Source organism: Corvus moneduloides, chromosome 4 (genome assembly GCF_009650955.1).
Source record: "Corvus moneduloides isolate bCorMon1 chromosome 4, bCorMon1.pri, whole genome shotgun sequence".
In the NCBI taxonomy this organism is placed as follows: Eukaryota; Metazoa; Chordata; class Aves; order Passeriformes; family Corvidae; genus Corvus; species Corvus moneduloides.
Genome location: NC_045479.1, coordinates 17,233,485 through 17,250,982, shown reverse-complemented (window position 1 = coordinate 17,250,982; position 17,498 = coordinate 17,233,485). Strand labels below are relative to the sequence as shown.

The 17,498-nt window shown below is 42.4% G+C and overlaps 1 protein-coding gene across 1 annotated transcript in view; it reads right to left on the bottom strand.

The window, feature by feature from the left end:
• PKP2 (plakophilin 2) overlaps nt 1-7,295 on the bottom strand; it is a 38,982-nt gene extending 31,687 nt beyond the window's left edge. The window contains exons 1-2 of the mRNA XM_032107289.1: nt 7,016-7,295; nt 4-116 (exon numbers count right to left, since the gene is read on the bottom strand). Coding sequence (XP_031963180.1) covers nt 4-116; nt 7,016-7,223 — 321 coding nt within the window. The 5' untranslated portion in view covers nt 7,224-7,295. The remainder of the gene's footprint in view (nt 1-3; nt 117-7,015) is intronic.
• Nucleotides 7,296-17,498: the final 10,203 nt, after the last annotated feature.

The following is a 17,498-nucleotide window of genomic DNA, read 5'->3' as shown; positions in this document are numbered from 1 at the left end:
CACCTGGCTTGCCTGGTAATATGAGAAGCTGTAGGGAGACCTCGGTGCAAAATCATTCTCAGTGATCCCCATGTTATAGACACGCTCTGGTACACTGGATGCACGGTGCAGGCTGCCTGGAACCAAAGACTAATATTAGTAAGAGCTTAAGGAAACATGGCATTGTTACAGAGGACAATACACAGTACCAGGGGAAGGTAGCAGCCAGCACTGCCATTAATAAATATAAACTGAAAATTGAACAGGGAAATGATGGAACGGTATTTGCATTTTCCTGAGGACACAAGCCATTTTTTTCAGTTCCCTATATACTTTACTTAAGAGTTATTTTGAGCTTTTAGGAGTCTAGTCACTTGTGCAGCTATGAAAAATGTTTTAGCAAAGCAAGCTGACAGTTTAAATGTTCCAGATAATGACAGCTGATTTAAGTGCTAAGAAATGGTATCACTGAACTAAGAACACTTATTTTTCCCTGCAACCACTTTGAATGTACATTCAAATACATAAATGCATGGTTTACACTGGCTGACTATAAATACCATGCAAAGTACACAAGCGATGAAGATATTACAGCTGTAGATTGGAGCTGAGAAACAGGGGTTGATGCCTATCTCTGATATGCACCCCAAAGACGCAGATTTCACCACGTACAGCTGTAAATAAACAGCACACACTGAGTATAGACTCTTTATTTCACAGCTGTCTACCTCAACTGCTGCTGTTTCCCCTCCCTTAGGTGCTAATTTAATGACAATGTAATGGAGCAAATAATGCTTCACTAATCTCCTCAGTGCTCCACCCAACAGCACAAAGAGTCTGTGAACAAACTCTATGGCTTATGGTGCTGTAAAGCTGGGTTGTCCAGTGACACTTCAAACCTGCACCTGAAAGGTTCACTAATCCTACAAATAATGTCAAAGATCCACAGTGCATCTGCTCTGATTCTTTTTTTCCATGACCCAGCTCTGAAAATAGAGAAGTGCATTGTGATTATTTCTTCCATTAAAACCCCAAACAAGCCAACACACCCTTCAGGCTGTTCCTTTTTTTCACTAATAGAATGCATTTTCAAAGAATGAGTGCTTCTATTAACAAAAATTTTAAAAGCAACAGATACTAATGAAATAATTATTTATGAGATTCCTGTGTTATTACGGGAATCTGCATCTTGGACTATAATTAACACAGCTTCAAAGAGGTGAAATAGAAGTTGAAAGCATAAAATAATCATAAACGTGGCCTGTGTGTGCTGCACAAGTTTAGGCTGAACAGGTGACAGTGGTCAATAAAGAAGTTAACTGGCCATCAGTTTTCAAACTAGCAGATATTACCTGAGATATTACAGCAAAGAAATCTCAAGAACCAATCATTAATTTGCCCAAACTGCTGAAGACCAAATTTGTGTATCCCACAATATAGTAAAATACAATATAATATAATGGCAGACCGATAATTTGAGGACTGATTCAATCATACTTTGCAATACTTGTATAATCATACTTTCCAATTCTCTCATTTTGGCAGATTTAAACATGTATGAGGGGATTTGTTAAGACACATTCCCAGTAACTTTGTGTCATGAGAGTGAAATGGTGCAGCTTGGTCAAACTCATGATTTGGATTGTAATAATTCCTTCCTGACATTACAAGGTTACCATAGCCCAAGGGTTACCTGAGTACATGGGAAAGAGGCAAGAGTAAACTCTTCTCTTATACTGCAAAGATTTCCCACCAATGTGCACCAAAACCCCAAATCTACAAATTTATATGGATGTCTCATTTCTGTCATGTAATTCCCATACCAATGCACTGTTTCAGGTGCCCAGTAAGAGCCCATCTCAGCTATGTGCTGGCTTTTCAAAGATTCACTTTCTTCATTGCTGCATAGTAAAGGACTTTCATATAATAAATCTTGAAATATAAATACATATAAATTTCTGTTTCTATACAGTTAGTATTTTTTTTTCTGTTTACTGTACTTAGTGAGAAAGTACTCTCAGTTATTTATCTACTTAGGGCATAAGGATCTTTTGAGCAAGTAATTTTGTATGTTTTAGGTAACTATAAACTTGTGTTTACTAAAAATAAAAATACAAAAAACAGGATAGGTTAAAAATGACAAGGCCATCCATTAACTGGTTGATGATAAACTACATATCTAAGAGTTCCTTGCTTGCAAAAACAAAATACAGTCAATCAAAAATTGTACCATGCAGTTATCTTTCAAGCAGTCCTCTTTTATCACCTTCAGTCTCCCTGTGAAACTATCCATCTGTAAAAATTTTTCTCTTTCAGAGACAAACACAGTATATGTCAACCTCCGGAATTTCACTTTGCAGTTATCTCTTGCTCACTCTTATCACATCAGTAAATTATTCTGCTGGCCTTTTACCTGTAGATTTATTAGGCAGACAGAAAAGGCATGTCTTTTTACTGTGTGCTGGTTACTTGTGCCAAAAGTCAGTGTGTTAAAGGAAAAAGTGGTAACTGAAATGCTGTGCCTTTCCATTAGTTATGAGATGCAGAATAGGTGACCAGATCAGAGCTTGCCTCTGCCAGCAAGGCTTCCTTCAGCCTTTTTTCATTGTACTACAAAAACCTTACATACCCAGTGCACTGTTCTGCTGTTCATTTTTAAAAAGCCATTAATTATTATTTTTAAAATCTATATTACGGTCTCATTTACTGTTAGGACTAATATTTTCTGACTGTGATTCCCTGATTTGACTGTGACTCCCAGTGTTTTACGTCTCACAAAAACTCTCTCAGGAAATAGGCACATGATTCAGTTACTCATCCACAGTGGACAGACACCATTTGAGAGGCCATAGGACACTACACTTGATTTCCAGCAGCCAATCAGGAAAAAAATGGGTTTGCTGCAAGCCCTGCATCATGTCTGTCAACCCATAAGGGTATTCTGGAAAACTCAGGCATCTCAGACAGCACCAGACACCCATGTGTGCGCAACTGAGTGGAACTGTTTACCACAGTCTCCCCTCTCCCCTGTCAATATGAACTAAAGCAGCTCAGGAAAGCCTTGGATGTGGTCAGGGGAGGAGGTAAACTGAACCCCTCCGCTCTTCTCCACACCTAAAATAAAAGATGTGCAAAAGTCACCTGATATTGCAACAGTTACAAGGAAATTCTGAGACCGGAAAAAGCACTTACAGTATCAGCAGGCTGTACAGATGACTGAGCAGAAATCCCATCTGTCTTCACCGAGGCTCTTCTCAAGGCCCCTTTGTTCCCCTGGATGGGACAAGCCCAGCACCTCCCAAGGCCTTGGAAATTTCTCCCCAGCAATCACTGCCTATGGCTGCAGACAGACCAACCTAATGTTTGCTTTGCTTTCAAAAACAGCAATGACAAGAGGCATCTCTAAGATATACGATAGATGAAAAAGACAATCATCCTCCACTACGGAGCTGGGTGTATCAAATTCCCCTTGAATCCTGTACAGTGGTAACTGCCTGTTGTGAGTCTCTTTCAGCGCCTTTGTATTTGAATGAAATGAATTTGGCCATGAAAGCCAAATTCTGGCTTTGAACCTCAAAGTCATCAATGTTCACATCAGTCTGCTAAGGACTGAGGGACTGTCACACACCCCGAGTGCCCTCCTGCTGAGTGCTCATTGTCCCCTCCTGCTCAGGGCACCTGGGTGGCCACATCCCCCACGGGGACTCCTCAGCGCTCCTGGACTGGCATCCTTTCATCCTTTTTTATACTTCAGCACTCAGGATGGACTGAGATGATGGCATTTAATAACGGCATATCAAAACCATCATTGAATCACTTCATCTCGAGATCAAAGAGCCTTCCTTTTGATTGTGCTCCTTCATCACTTTGCCAGCACATGCCTGGTACCAGAGGAGTTTTTCTAACATTTTGTGCTGGTCAGGACATTTACACAAGGGTTCAAATTTAAGGAAAAGATTTCTTCTGGCTCAGGAAGCAGAGGTAAAGAATGTAACAAAGCCAACAAAAATTGAAAGTCAACACGGATATTTTTTCTACTTCCTTATCCCAGGAAGATATGAAGAGAAAATTACTATGAAGCAGTTAACACATCAGCATTCTGCAAAATAGAAGGCTAAGAACAGAAGAGTGCCCTGAGCCCCTAAAAGTAAATGTAACAAGAAAATACTAAGAATTTTAGAAATTAATAAATGTGAGGAATTAATAAGGCTCTGATTTCAACTGTCTTGTATCTGATGCTGTTTATTTGGAAATCAAACCACTTTGTTTTGTGTGATACATTACTCAATTCTGCCCTCCTTTTTTAGTGAGGATCTGATAAGGATGCCTTAAAAACCCAACCAAAATCCAAAAGGAACAAGATCAGAGGAAAGTGGACTTATAAACAGAATGAAGTTTCAAAGATTCCAAAAATGAATATAAAATAAACCAGCATGTGCAACAAAACACCAGTCATTAAAGTATATGATTCTGAATGCCACTTTTTCTTTGATAAGGTGGGACTACCTACCATTGCATTTCCATCCGTAAATAGCATCCAGAAATTTGATATGTCTGCTTTAGTTGTTCAAAACTTTTAACTTTAATTTATAAAGGCTCAGCAGTGGATAAACTGGACAAGTTGCAGCTGTTGTTGAACTGCTTGAAAAGCTATTAACAGTGCTTGACAACATCTTGAAAAGAGTTGAGGACATGTAACTTCGATCCTTTGGCAGCAGCTGGAATCCTCAAATCTGAAGATTACTGAATTTCTATTATGAAAAAGAAACTCCTTTCGAAAGGGGAAAAAGGGCATGAAACAGCAAACAGTATGGGGGTAGGAGGCAAAAATAAGTTCTTCCATTTAAAAGTAGTGCTGAAGGCTAAGCAGATACCTTTAATTTGAAATTCTAAGGAGAAATTATGCTGGCTGACAAACTACTTCTTGTGGCTTCAAAGTTTCCTGTACAGTCGGCAGAAAATGGGAGTGCACAGATGACACTGGGCAAGACCTTTCCTACCACTGATTTTTCATACCCAGTGGTTATGTGCTTGGCTAATTTTAGGTGTGCATGTGAATACTGTGGTTAGCTATGCACTAAGTACCTTGCTGAGCAGAGCCTGAAATACTCCTACAGACAGGACAGTTATATCACAGGGGACTGCTCCTGCTCCCTCTAAATCTTTGTAAGCCTCCCCTGCAACTGCAAACAATATGGGACCCTTCAACAGAGCCAGAAAAGGGCTATAATTCACTGAAAGTGATGCATTTGCATGTAAAAGAGGGTATATTTTTTAAAAGTTCCCTACACATAAGAATTCAAATGTTTCTCAAAGCATAGCCCATTTTTGAGCAAGTCTATAGGGAAAGCACATTGGGACACACATGCAAGTATACGTATATTTTTCAGGAAAGTTGACATGTTAAATGCAAGATTGGCTATGATTCCCATTATAAACATATTTAAGATATAGACAGATATACATGTATTATATATATGTATAAATTCATGGAATGCATTCCAGTTCCAATTATTTTTTTCTGAGTTTAGCAGTGAGACTAAAAATTGCACAGCAACTTGGGCATAAGAATATGTTTGAAAGAAGAAAAGTTCATTTTTTGCATGAACAAGACATGTTACAGACATGTCATTTGCCACTCCTGATCCTGAAGCTTTGGTGTCTCTGAAATGCAAGGGCATCAAATACTTGACCTTTAGAAAAACAAAGCAAACCAAGATAAATATCCCCAAATACATCAGGTCTGTCTGTTAATGTGTTCCAGAGAAGCCAAGACAACTTGAGAGCACGGGAACTCTGTTTCCATAGCGTTTTATGCATGGTTTAGAGACATGAGCTCAGGTTCACGACACTACAATTTATAAACTGTTGCTTAAAAAGCTTTTTGCAGGCTCTCTGCTGAGAGAAAAAGAAATTAAGTTACTCTAAAAGTGTTTAGAAACCGTATTTACATGACAGCAGCCAAGCTAAGGACCGGCATGTTTACCTGCACATTGCACACCGGTTTATGTGATTTGTACACCTGACTTCTACAAGCAGAATACGTCCATGTCTGCATTGTATGCATTTTTTGCCATGAGCTGTTTTTTTTTAAATAGAGGCCAGACAAAGAACAAGAAAATATTTGTCTGCCTGACAAGACAGAGGAGTGAAGTATGGTTATAAAGACTTTTGTCTCACAGCTTTTAATAAATGAAAGGTGACAGCTTCTTTAAGGACAACTGAGCAACAGGGCATGTAGCCTGTAAGTCACTCATATTTAAAAACAAAATTAAAGTTTCATGGTATAGAAAGTTTTCATGAATAGTTAAGACTAAAACCCTCGAGCATCTTGCCTTTAACCCTCACCCTGTGGGTGCCTGGGCTCTGCTTGGGGCACAAGGTGTGACTGCAGATTTCCTGACGGGTCTGGCCTTCTGGCTATAAGATCTTGGAAGCGAGGAATGATTGACGTCAATTTGTATCACGCATGTCAAAGAACTGGGTAAATAATGTCTGATAACATTATCGTCCTGTGCTTCCCATTCATGCCTTTCCTAGAGTTACTTTTCCAAACTTACTTTTAGAAACGTATGTATGTATATATGTATGTATGTATCTATCTATATATATTTTTTTTTTTAGTTGCACGGTTAAACAAGGTGAAACATTCACTACGATTCTTCCCATTTTACTTAGCAAACAGGACCAGTGGGTAAGCTAAGGGCATTAAAATAAGCACATGAAGCGGCTGCTGGATTAGGGGAATTTCGGCTCGGTTCCCCTCTCGGGCAGCGGAGAGCCGGGAGCGGCCCCGCCACGCACCGAGTTACGGGGGAGGTTCGGAGGGAGAAACTTCTGACTCGCTGGAGCGGGAAAAGAGTAAAAAAGGAGACGACAGAGCCACGATTTTCTGCCCGAGCGGTCCGCACGCCCCAGGGCCGGGAAGCCGCGGACACGGGGCCAGCTGGGGTCCCATCCCGGAGCTGTGTCCCGGGTCCCTTCCCTTGCTGCCGCCGCCGCCGGAGAGCATCGCGGGGCCAGGACGGGCACTCACCATTGTTCAGCGAGCCCCGGCTCTTCCTGGCCAGCGTCTGCTGGACCTGCCGGTGGATCCGCAGCGCCTTCTCCTCCCCGGCGCGGTCTCCCGAGAGCTTGAGCCGGTCGTCGGAGGGCAGCGCCAGGCTGGAGCTGTCCAGCTCGCCCAGGATCTGCTGGCCCAGCACGGTGCGGATGTAGCCCTGGTCGGGCCCGCGGCCGGCCATGGGCACGGCCGGGCTGCGCTCGGCTCCGCGGACCTGTTGCGCCTCCGCCGCTTCCCCAGCGCCCGGGCCGCGCCCCGCCCGCCGCACAGGTGCCAGGCACGGCCCCCTGCCCGCCCCGCCCCGCCCGCGGCACCCCGGGCACCGGCCCTGCCCTCCCCTGCCCGGCCCCTCGCCGCTGTTCCCCTCCCCTGCCCTGCCCGCCGCGCTGGAGGGTCCGGCCCGGCTGCCCGGCCCAGCCCAGCCCAGCCCAGCCGAGTCCAGCCCAGTCCTCGCCAGCGGGGAACCCCCGCCGGTGCCCGTCGTCCCGCCGGGGAAGTGCGGGAGCGGCCGGGGCTGAGCTCCCGGGGCCGGGAGTGTGCGTTTGTGTTTGTGTGAGTCTGTGTTTGTGTCTCATCCGCCGAGACACCGGGTTCCTGTGGCACACGTACTCCTTCGTGAACAAACGCACGCACGCATTTTAAACATATAAATACTCGCTGTCCTCATGTGCCGCCCTTCACAGATGCTTTGCATCACGGTATATATAACATAATTCTATTTTTTTTACACGTTTACACGTTTTGTATGCGAGTTTCAACCTGGAGATAGAAGATGCTCTAAGTGCGGTGGTCTGTGCTGTGAAGATCAAACTTTCAGGCGGGGATGTGTTGCGGGAATGGTGATAGGGCTGCTGGTTTGGGAGGTTTTTCTGCGGTCTGGGATTTTTCCAGGCTGCCGTAAGGGATTGCAGAGAGATGAGTTGCAGCCGCCTTCTCTCGGTTTCGCTGTAAAGAGGTGATGAGGGAATTCCTCAGTTAAAGGCTGGAAAAGCCCCGACTGGCTCTGCCCCTGCCGTCGTGAGCGGGTTCTTGCCCGCTGAAGTACAGCCGGGGGAAGGCTGAAGTCCTCACACTCTCTCAGGACACAGCTTGGAGTTACTGTTCAAACAAACACTCTACTCACGGTGGGTTGAAAGGAGGAGGAACAAGGGAGCATACAGTGCTTTGGGGAAAGGAAAATGCAGGCTTTAGAGAAAGAAGTAGGAGATCCAGGGTTGCACAATTTAAAAAACTCCCAAATTCCACCAAGCTACACGTAGGTATCTTCACAGAAAACCCGCTGATGCTTGAAAGCAAATGAAAACTAATGTGGCTTTTACCTTCACCTGTTGGTATTTCGGAGACATTCTGGGACTCAAAATGAGCTGCTGAAGCTTGTTTTTTACCAAAGTTCAGAAGCAGTGAGGGTACAGATGGCTGGGGAGAAACTGGGGTGATCCTTGACTTAGGGTACACTGTAACGTGGGAAACTGGGCACCTCACAAAACTCAGGATGGGGAGCAGGAACTGGCTCCACAAGACTCCAGAAACCTTTTACCCCCGGTTTTTTTTTTTTTTTACTCTTTGTCTCCCTTCTGTTTTTTTCTCTAAAAGGGGGAGGGAGCTCTGGCCCTTCTCATCACTTGGACTTAATAATGTCACTCCCCTTTGTTCTAATGTGGCAGCCACAGGAGAGGTCATGTTAGTGATACATGAGAATAGTTTCACTGGTTAGGGGAAAATGAGTGACACACTCCTTCTTTCCCTATAAATGGGGAAAAGTTATATATTGGAGCAGAAAGGTTGGAGAATGGGGGGGAACCAGCTGGGAAAGAGGAGCAGGAATTTGTGGAGAGGAGGAAATTGGAGGTATGTGGCAGAACTGCAGTTAACAGTGGTTCCTCAGGCATACAGCTTTTTTAGCTGTGCAGTAGGACAGGGCTAACTTGCACCCTGACCTGTTAATAAAGCTGTGTTCATGTCATCAGTCAATCGTACACTCCTGATGGATATTGACAGAATTAGGATGGGAAGGAAGTAATTGTAATAGAAATTTGCAAGGGTAAAAAAAAAATTGAAAGAACGGACAGGATAGGGCAGGAAAAACAATGGGGAAGACACATCACAGCTAGAAAGGAATGTAAACTATGTCAGAAGCTATGTTAGACCCTTTTGCTGACATACAGACAGTCACAAAAGCATTTCCAGTAAACAATAGATACTTCATTCTCAGGCAGTATGAGTGAGGAGATTAGAAATAGTCTAAAAAATGTGAAACATTTCCTCCCCTCCTCCTTTTCCCTACCCTCTTCTCCATTCCCAAACTCCAGCACAAACACGAATTCTGGATAGTTTTTATAGTCAAAACCAATCTGGTTTAACACAAAAAATGCACCTGAAATGGATTTAATATTTAGAAAATACTCTTGTAGAGGACGTTCTCAGATGCCACTGATACCACATCGAGGTTTACAAGTTCTTGGCACATTGGCATTGCCTCTGTTGGAGGAACTGTTGAATTGTTATTAACTTTATTTAGCAAATATGTACATTTATTTGTGCTTGTGAGATCTGTGGCAAAAGAAATAACAGTTCACTCTGGGCTTTAAAATCTTTAATTAGATTTCTGAGATGTGTTTCTCTCCTTATAACTCGGAATGCTGACTGGAAAGTTGGGGGCGGGGGGAGAGAGAAGAAAGAAAGAATTTTGCCTGCACAGCAATTCAGAAAATACTTAGCCAAGATCTGAAATAGAAATGAATTAAGGTTTTTTTCTTAGCTAAAGAAAATAAACAAATATCGTGTAACTGATTGCCCAATCAACAGCAGTTCCTTGAAGTTGATTTATTTTGGATTAATATCCCATCTCAACTGAATGAAAAAAAAAAGGCCCATGTCTTTTGAGAGCGAAATACTTCAGCAGTGTCATTTGCAGATGGAAAGCAACATAGCTGGGATTACCCCTAAAAGATTGCAACTTGTGATGGATGTTTGCTCATTAGATTTTTGAAAAAGAGAATTAATTATAGTGCATATGCTGATTAAGGGATGTGAAACGCCGTATAAAAACATTTGCTTTCAGCCCAGTGTCTGATGGAGTCAAGCAGATCAGGAAACCAGATTTTTTTTTATAAGCCTTGTTTCTTATTCTTACCAGATGTGCTTGGCCTAAACCACGTAACCTTTCTCCATCAGAAGTTTCCCACAAATGATATTTATATGGAAGTTGTGGAGATTGGTCCTTTCACTCTTTTTTTCCTTCCCTGTCCTCCTGTCTCTGTGTTAGGACTTATGGAACCAGCTGGGTTTGTACCCTGGAAGCAGATGATTTTCAGCTGCAGGAGAAACGGGTGTAAGTATGAACATTGAGGTGTTCAGGTTAAACGTGAAAGAGCATCTTAAATACACCCAGAAATAACGTGTGTGAATCTCTAGGATCTCACAGAAAACAAAGTGCCATTCACTCAGGGTTTGGTTTTCCCCCCCCTTCTTATTTTGGATCCCATGGCTGAAGGTGTTATGTGTAAGTACAGGCTGGTCAGGAAGATCAGGATTTTTTTCTACACGTGTCCTCTTCCCTCTGGTTGGATTTGCGTGATCCCCCCGAGGGAAAGGGAACCAACTCCTCCCCGCCAGGAAAAGCCCTTGGAGGAGCGAGAGGCCACACTGCCACCGCGTGTCCCCTTGCTGAAACGTCCCGGCCAAGCCTGCTCCTTGTCAGCTCCCGGCAAGCAAAGCCGGCAAAGCACTCTTGTAGAGAACACAGGAAAGAGTTAACTGCGTGGGTATTTTATTGCAATTTTGTTTCTATTTTCTTCCAGTAGCATATATTTTTTTTCACCCTAGCATCATTTTTGGAAACAGAGAAGCAGAAGATCATCTATTTGGTCCTGTAGGATAATTTAAGGTAAATACATTTTTTCTGAGACACCTAGAGGAAAAGTGCTATTTTTACATTGGTAATATGAGTGTGAGAGCAGTCCTCTGCCTGGAGGAAATACTGCAATAAAAGAAGTAAGGGCTGTGATTGAGGCTCTCCCTGAACTAGACAGAGTTCAAAGGAGCAGCAAATTGCCAGAAGAAAGGAAAACCACAATCACACACACACACATACACACGATGAAAATTATTCTCACTGAGACATCACAAACCTTCACTCACTTCGATAAGGTGGGTGTGGAACTACTGGTTTGGAAAATCCAGGCCACAGCCTAGGGCTGACTAAATCACTTGAGAAATGTCACACCAAAACTGCTGTATGGCCATGAGCTTTGCTTTATGTCTCAAGAGAGCCAAGGACTGCAGATAACAGTGGCTCCTCTGGCTTTTTTTTTGGTTGTGCAGTAGGACAGGACTCACCTTGTTAATAAAGCCCTGTTCATCGGTCTGGCCTCAATTTGTTTCTTCCTGCAGCTGGTGGAGTTGGTGTCTATCCCACCTACACAGGGTGGCAGCTGGTGTTGGCCGGAATTGTAGCCCTCAGGTAAAATCTCTGCCTGAGCCACAGTCTGAGGAGGAGTTTTGCAGTATGACACTGCCACACAGTGCTTGATCTGATGGGAATGGGATGATACTGCCAGAGATCTGTGGGAGATCTTTTTGCTGGTGTGTATTCAACCAAGGGATGTTTTTGAATGCTGTGCCCAGCACAAATTGTGGGGTTAGATCGAACTCTGCTACAACAGAGCAGTCTCCAAGAGGGGGATGTGCTGGTGTGGCTGCCCTCGTGCACAGTGACATCTGTCCTCTGTGATGCTCTAAAAGGGTTTTGGTGCAGTGGAGGAGACAGCAGGAACAGAAGGAACTGAGATAAAGTTTTTAACATGCCTGACTGTGGAGCATCTCTGCGGAAATCCCCCAGACAGATCCTGGGGAATGTTTTACTTCACAGTGGGCTCCTCTTCACACTGTGGGTAGGGGAGAGTCTGCTTGGACAGCCCCGTTGGGAAGATATTTTTTGGAGATTAAGAACGGAGGAGACAGCATTAATCTAAATTTTCCATCTCCCAGCTGATCCTTTGTGTTTGGCAGGACCACTTGCACACTGTGAACTGGAGGTGGGGTGGTCAGCGCGTTCTGGGGGAACTGGGTTCTGGGCAAAGCCCCTTCTGTCCCAGCCAGTCAATATCTTGTGGATAATATTCACCTGACTGTGCCCTTACCTACTTCATCGTGGCAGGCTCAAGGCTTGCTGGCAAGGCAGAAAAAACTGAGCAGCAGGGAAATATGGGCAAGGTTGGTAATGCTGCATTTAAGCATCAATAAAGTAACAGCATGGCCCTGTCCATGTATTGGGCTCTTTGCTACCTGAGGTTTGCTCTCTTGTTCTCATTTCTTTTCTTTCCAAATCCCGGTGTTCTGTTTTATCCTATCATTTTTAGACTCTCCCTTCAACAATCAAGTGTAACACCTTAAAAGTGTGGGGTTTTTTTTTCTTTCTCCTTTTTCAGTCTCAGAGATGCACACAACCAGTTTTTGGAACAAAGGTTATGCCCTGCATCTGTCAGTTCTTGAGTTATCTGTGCACTGGGAAGACAGCCAGGAAAGATCTAGGAAGACATATTCAAATGGTCTTGTCAGATACTGTGCTATGAAGTGCAACAATGCAATGTGACTGGTCTGCAAGCTTTGGAATGAAAGGAATGAAGTGGAGCTAATTTCAGGAAGCTGCAATCGCTGCTTTGGGTAACACACTTACTCAGTTGTCTCAGCTGTGGATGCTTTCCCATGCGTTACATTTTGGTCGCTGTAGTAGAAGAACATGCTGTATATGTAGGTGGAGGTATAAATATTCTGAAAATGAGGGTACGGGAGTTTATTTGTGATTATTTGAGCTGTTATTTCATGCAGTAGCACCTAGAGGCTCTGAATTTTATCACGGCCCTCTTTCATTAGGGGCTGCATGTGTGAGAGATTTTTGACTTTGCTTTGTGCTACAAGTAAACAGTACATCCAAATGACTGACATCTCATCTTTATATACAAGTCAGGGATGGAGAAGTTAAATGTTATTCCTGAAGAAATGTGATATCCCAGAGATTGAAAATCATCTCTTATTTTTTGTCTCCTAATTTTGAAATGTATGAGATGTGGTTGTTGAGGAAAATATTAGAGTAACATTTTAAAACACTCTTTTTTTCCCCTAGTGCTAGTAGAAGAGTTTCTATTGGTCATATTTCTCCATCAAAGCCTCTTTGAGATAAAACTTTGTTGTTTTTTTTTTTTAATAGGAGCTGTCTACACCCATCTTCCAGGCAAAATGAAAATTCTTAGTTTCGTTAAAATACCCTAATTTCTTTTCCTATTATATTTAGTGAAGTTGTAGAAATCAGTGCTAGGGGGGCTTGAGGAAGATATCTACTCATTTTCTGCCATAAAACAGGATTAGCTGTATCTAAAATAACACAGATATCTTCCTAATCTGCTTTTAATATGTTATTTAATGCATGGTGGGAGATCATGTCTGTATCCTTCTGTTTATCCACAACCTGAGGATGCACACTTGAAAGATCTGTTATAATAGACACTCTTCTGCATAATGCCAGATTAATGCATCCTGCTCAGTTGCCATAAGAAAATGACAGAATGCACTAAAACTTATTGGAGATGAAGTTGGAAGAAAACTGAAGTGTACATGCATATTCATTCTGGAATTGTTAAGTGCACAAAGCAGGCACAAAGCTGGCTGGCCTCTTTCCTTGGGGAAGGAAAATCTCAGACGCCAGTTGCCAGAATAGTTTATAAACAATCTATATGTAAGCTGGCCAGCAAGGACTGCTGTCGAGAGCTGCTCCATGAGCACAATGATTTCCCAACAGTTTGGGGTATTTTTGAGGGCAGTTTCTTTTGGGTCAATCAGATTGATTATCATTTTATGGGTTTTGTAAGTGAGGTCAGGAAAAGTACAGTCCAACCTGATCCTGGCTCAAAATAAATGCAAGCAGGTTTGCAGTGTAATGAGCTACCTGGTTTCCTGAACTTTTTAAGGTTTATAACTCTTTTTAGGTTTTGCTGTTAGCATAGAGAGTGGTGGGTATAATACAATGAAAAAGTTGATATCCTAGGCATTTCCAGCACACTTTAGGGAGTGCACAAGAAACACGTCTGCCCTGGATCAGGGCAAAGATCTAAGGTAGCCTATCATGCTGTCATAGTGGCCAGCAGTGGATGCCTGGTATAAAAACAGCACAAAGGTGGAAAAGTACTCCCTGGGTGTCCTGCAGCTTACAGCAATGTGCTGCTCAGGGATATCTCCAGCCAGAGGCAGTACCTTTGAGTTTAATTGTCTTTAATGATTTTCCCCTCTTCATTTGAATGATGGCTTTTTGCATGACTGCTGCCCTTCTGTAATAGGTTATACAGCGTAATTACAGGGTGTGAGAAGATACATTCCCTTTTGTGTTGTTCCAAAATGCTGGATGATAATTTCACTTGATGTAATCTATTTTTGGTATTATGAAAAAAAAAGGAATAAGAGTTTCTTATTCATCTCATCTGTGCTACTGATTATACAGTTCACTATTATGTTCCTCTGAAACTGGTTTTCCAGACTGAAAAGTCCTAACCTTTTCATCTCCCTTTGCATGCAAATTGTTTCAGACTGTAGATCACCTTTATTAGCCTCCATTTTTCTCGCTCAACGCTACAATTTTTAAGATGGGATGCCAGAACTGCACACAGTATTTAAGATGCTGAGACACCTTGGATTTACACAGTGATATATTCATTATTTCCTTTTTTTCCTTCCCTGTTCTGCACCTAATAATTCCTTTGTGTTCAGTTAGCATTTATTGTCTGCTTCTAAACTGACATTTTGAAGCCAAAGACTAGTGTAGAGGATTTTTTTTTTGGCTTCGTGCTTCCTGCAAGAATGTTGAATCTAAACACGTCTTAGTGGCTATTACAGAGTTAGTCCTTGATAGTAACATTGTGACATGAGCCAAAAATGACACTGGGAAGAGAGTAAAAGCCAGACGCTCCCCCTTGAGTTGCCTGACTAGCTTATCCATGAAACATTCCTCTAGAGTGTCTAAAAATACCACAGTGACATTTAAAACTACATAGGAGTAATTAAATTCTACTATTATTGTGGTATCTCCAGTCCTGGCAGACTCTCTGAAAGGGATTTTTCCCTAGTCTGTCACTGTGGTTAACTGTCCTGATCTTGACCTGGATTAGTGGTAATGTGTAGACTTTGCCTTTAGAGTTGCTTTAAAATATTTTGCCTGACACATTTGTATGAGAGTTGAGATTTGCAATTGGACATCAAACCACTGCTGTAGTTCTGGTGGTCTTGCAAGGTGTCCATGGGGCTTTGGAACACACATCAGCTTTAATGATGAAGGAGACACACAGTTTAAAATTGTGAAGGTCTAAAGGAAGTAAACCAAAATATTTGTTAGAAACACATTTCTAACCTGTAGAGAGTAAGTGATGGTCGAAACCCAAATTTAAATTGCTTGCTTCGTTCCAAAGACTGCAAAATGTTTTACATGTATTCATGAACCAAACTCAACAGCATCACCCAAACAGACAGTTTGGCACCTAGGGCCCTCCAGCCATCTGCAAAATGAGATGAAACCTTGGGGACGTTCTTACAAACATTCTCTAGCTGTGGCTTGATCAATATACTCAAACCCTTTTATGCCTACCCTTTGCTCCCTTGTTGCACAATAAATTCATGGATATTTATCTATACCACAGTACCTGCCATCTGTTAATCCAGATGCTGGGTTTGGACAGTGGAAGCTCTCTGTGCCAGTCAGTTGTTCCTTGCTATGTGCTGTGTCTCCTGAAGTCAGCTGTTATTTTAATATTAGCAGGAGATTTGGATGCTGCTGCTTTTTGCCAGTTTGTGGGATCTTTTAGATAAATAATAGAAATATGTGCAGAGCCATTGTGCTCTCTGTAGTATCCTGCTACACTTTTAGTTTAATGGAAATTGTAACTGATGTTCCTTCTCTTGCACACTTTAAATTAGATATACTGTGCCAGCAGACACTGGATTTCCCTCCTCTTCAGCAACTCCAGACAGTAATTCCAAATGGGAGAAAGGGATAAAGTGCTTCCTGAAAATCTGAAATAATCATTCCAAATACATCCCTGATGTGAAGCCACTGGCAGGAATGCAGATAGAGCACGGATGAATATTGCCTTGGCCTCCACTGAATCTGTTTCATTTGGTTTTGGCAACACACTTGAGATTTTTTTTAAATCAATCTGTCAGCCTCTCCGCAATCTGAATCCAGTCTGGCCGATCTTATACAAGTTGTACTTTTTTTTTAACATTGATGAAAATTAATTGATCCCTAGACATGCTGTTGATGCTAATTTATTTCCTGCAACTGCAAAAAGCCCATATCTCAATAGGCAGTTTAAACCAGAATATTCAACCCAAAAGCAGTCTAAGCAGACAAGGACATTTCTTTTTGTCCAGATCTTATCCAGAAGAAAGGACTGCACAATGTGCAGTGGTCAGTAATTGAATGTAAAATGACTGTGGATATCTCCTGTTAATGACAGGCTTCTTTCCAGCCTCTCTGAAAGCCCTACTGAAAGTTTTCTCCACTAGACCTGGAATCATGTGCAGAGAAAGATTGGAATTTCTTCCCCAAACTCTGTTTTTTTAACATGGAAAGGACACCAAAGGCTTTCAGTTGTTAAATCACAGCTTCATTTAGAATATAAATTAATCAATTAGTGCATCACAATTATTTAAGACATTTTTATAGTCAAAATGGATGAAATATAATAAATGTCCTTGCTGACCACTCTGATCCTCTCAGGTCTGTTTGTTTCCCCTTGTCCATCAAGGGCACATTGCAGAAAGCCCTACAGCCACCTCTGGGTTGCTAAGGATGTGCCTATCTCAGGGTACTGTGCAATGTCAAGTTTCACACAGTTGATGCCTTAGGATCTTAGCTTTTATATTTTTCATATCCTGTAATTCTTTAGTGTATAATTCTAAACTCCATATAGCCTGTTAGCTATTGTTCTCCCAATTTAGTCAGGCAAAACAAATTCTCTCTAGGCCTGAAACTCAAGGTCACCTTACTGTTGCAGGTCCCAAGATACATAAACAAAAGTAAGTGGGTTAGCGGGGAGCAAACTTGGGATAAGTGACTTCATTACCTGAAGCTATAATTGGAGGATTAACCCCTGATATGCAAATGGACCAAACTTATAAAAGTATGAAAACCCATGACCCGTTGTCCATTTTTGGGTGTAGCCCCTGGGGCTCTGACTGCCCAAAGCATACCTGAATGCCCTTTGATAAATACACCTGCTTTTATTCTCTTAAATTTGTCCAGCCTCTGTTTTTAGGTAGCCCCATCAAGTCATCATAGTTTGCTGGCAACATGATAGGTTCCACTTCTTTCTTTGCACTTTCAATTAAATACTTCTGCTCCTTCCTATGTGGTGGGTGTAGCAGCAGTTTGGCCACAGGGTAAGATTACAGGCTTGCCTTGCTGCAGCTG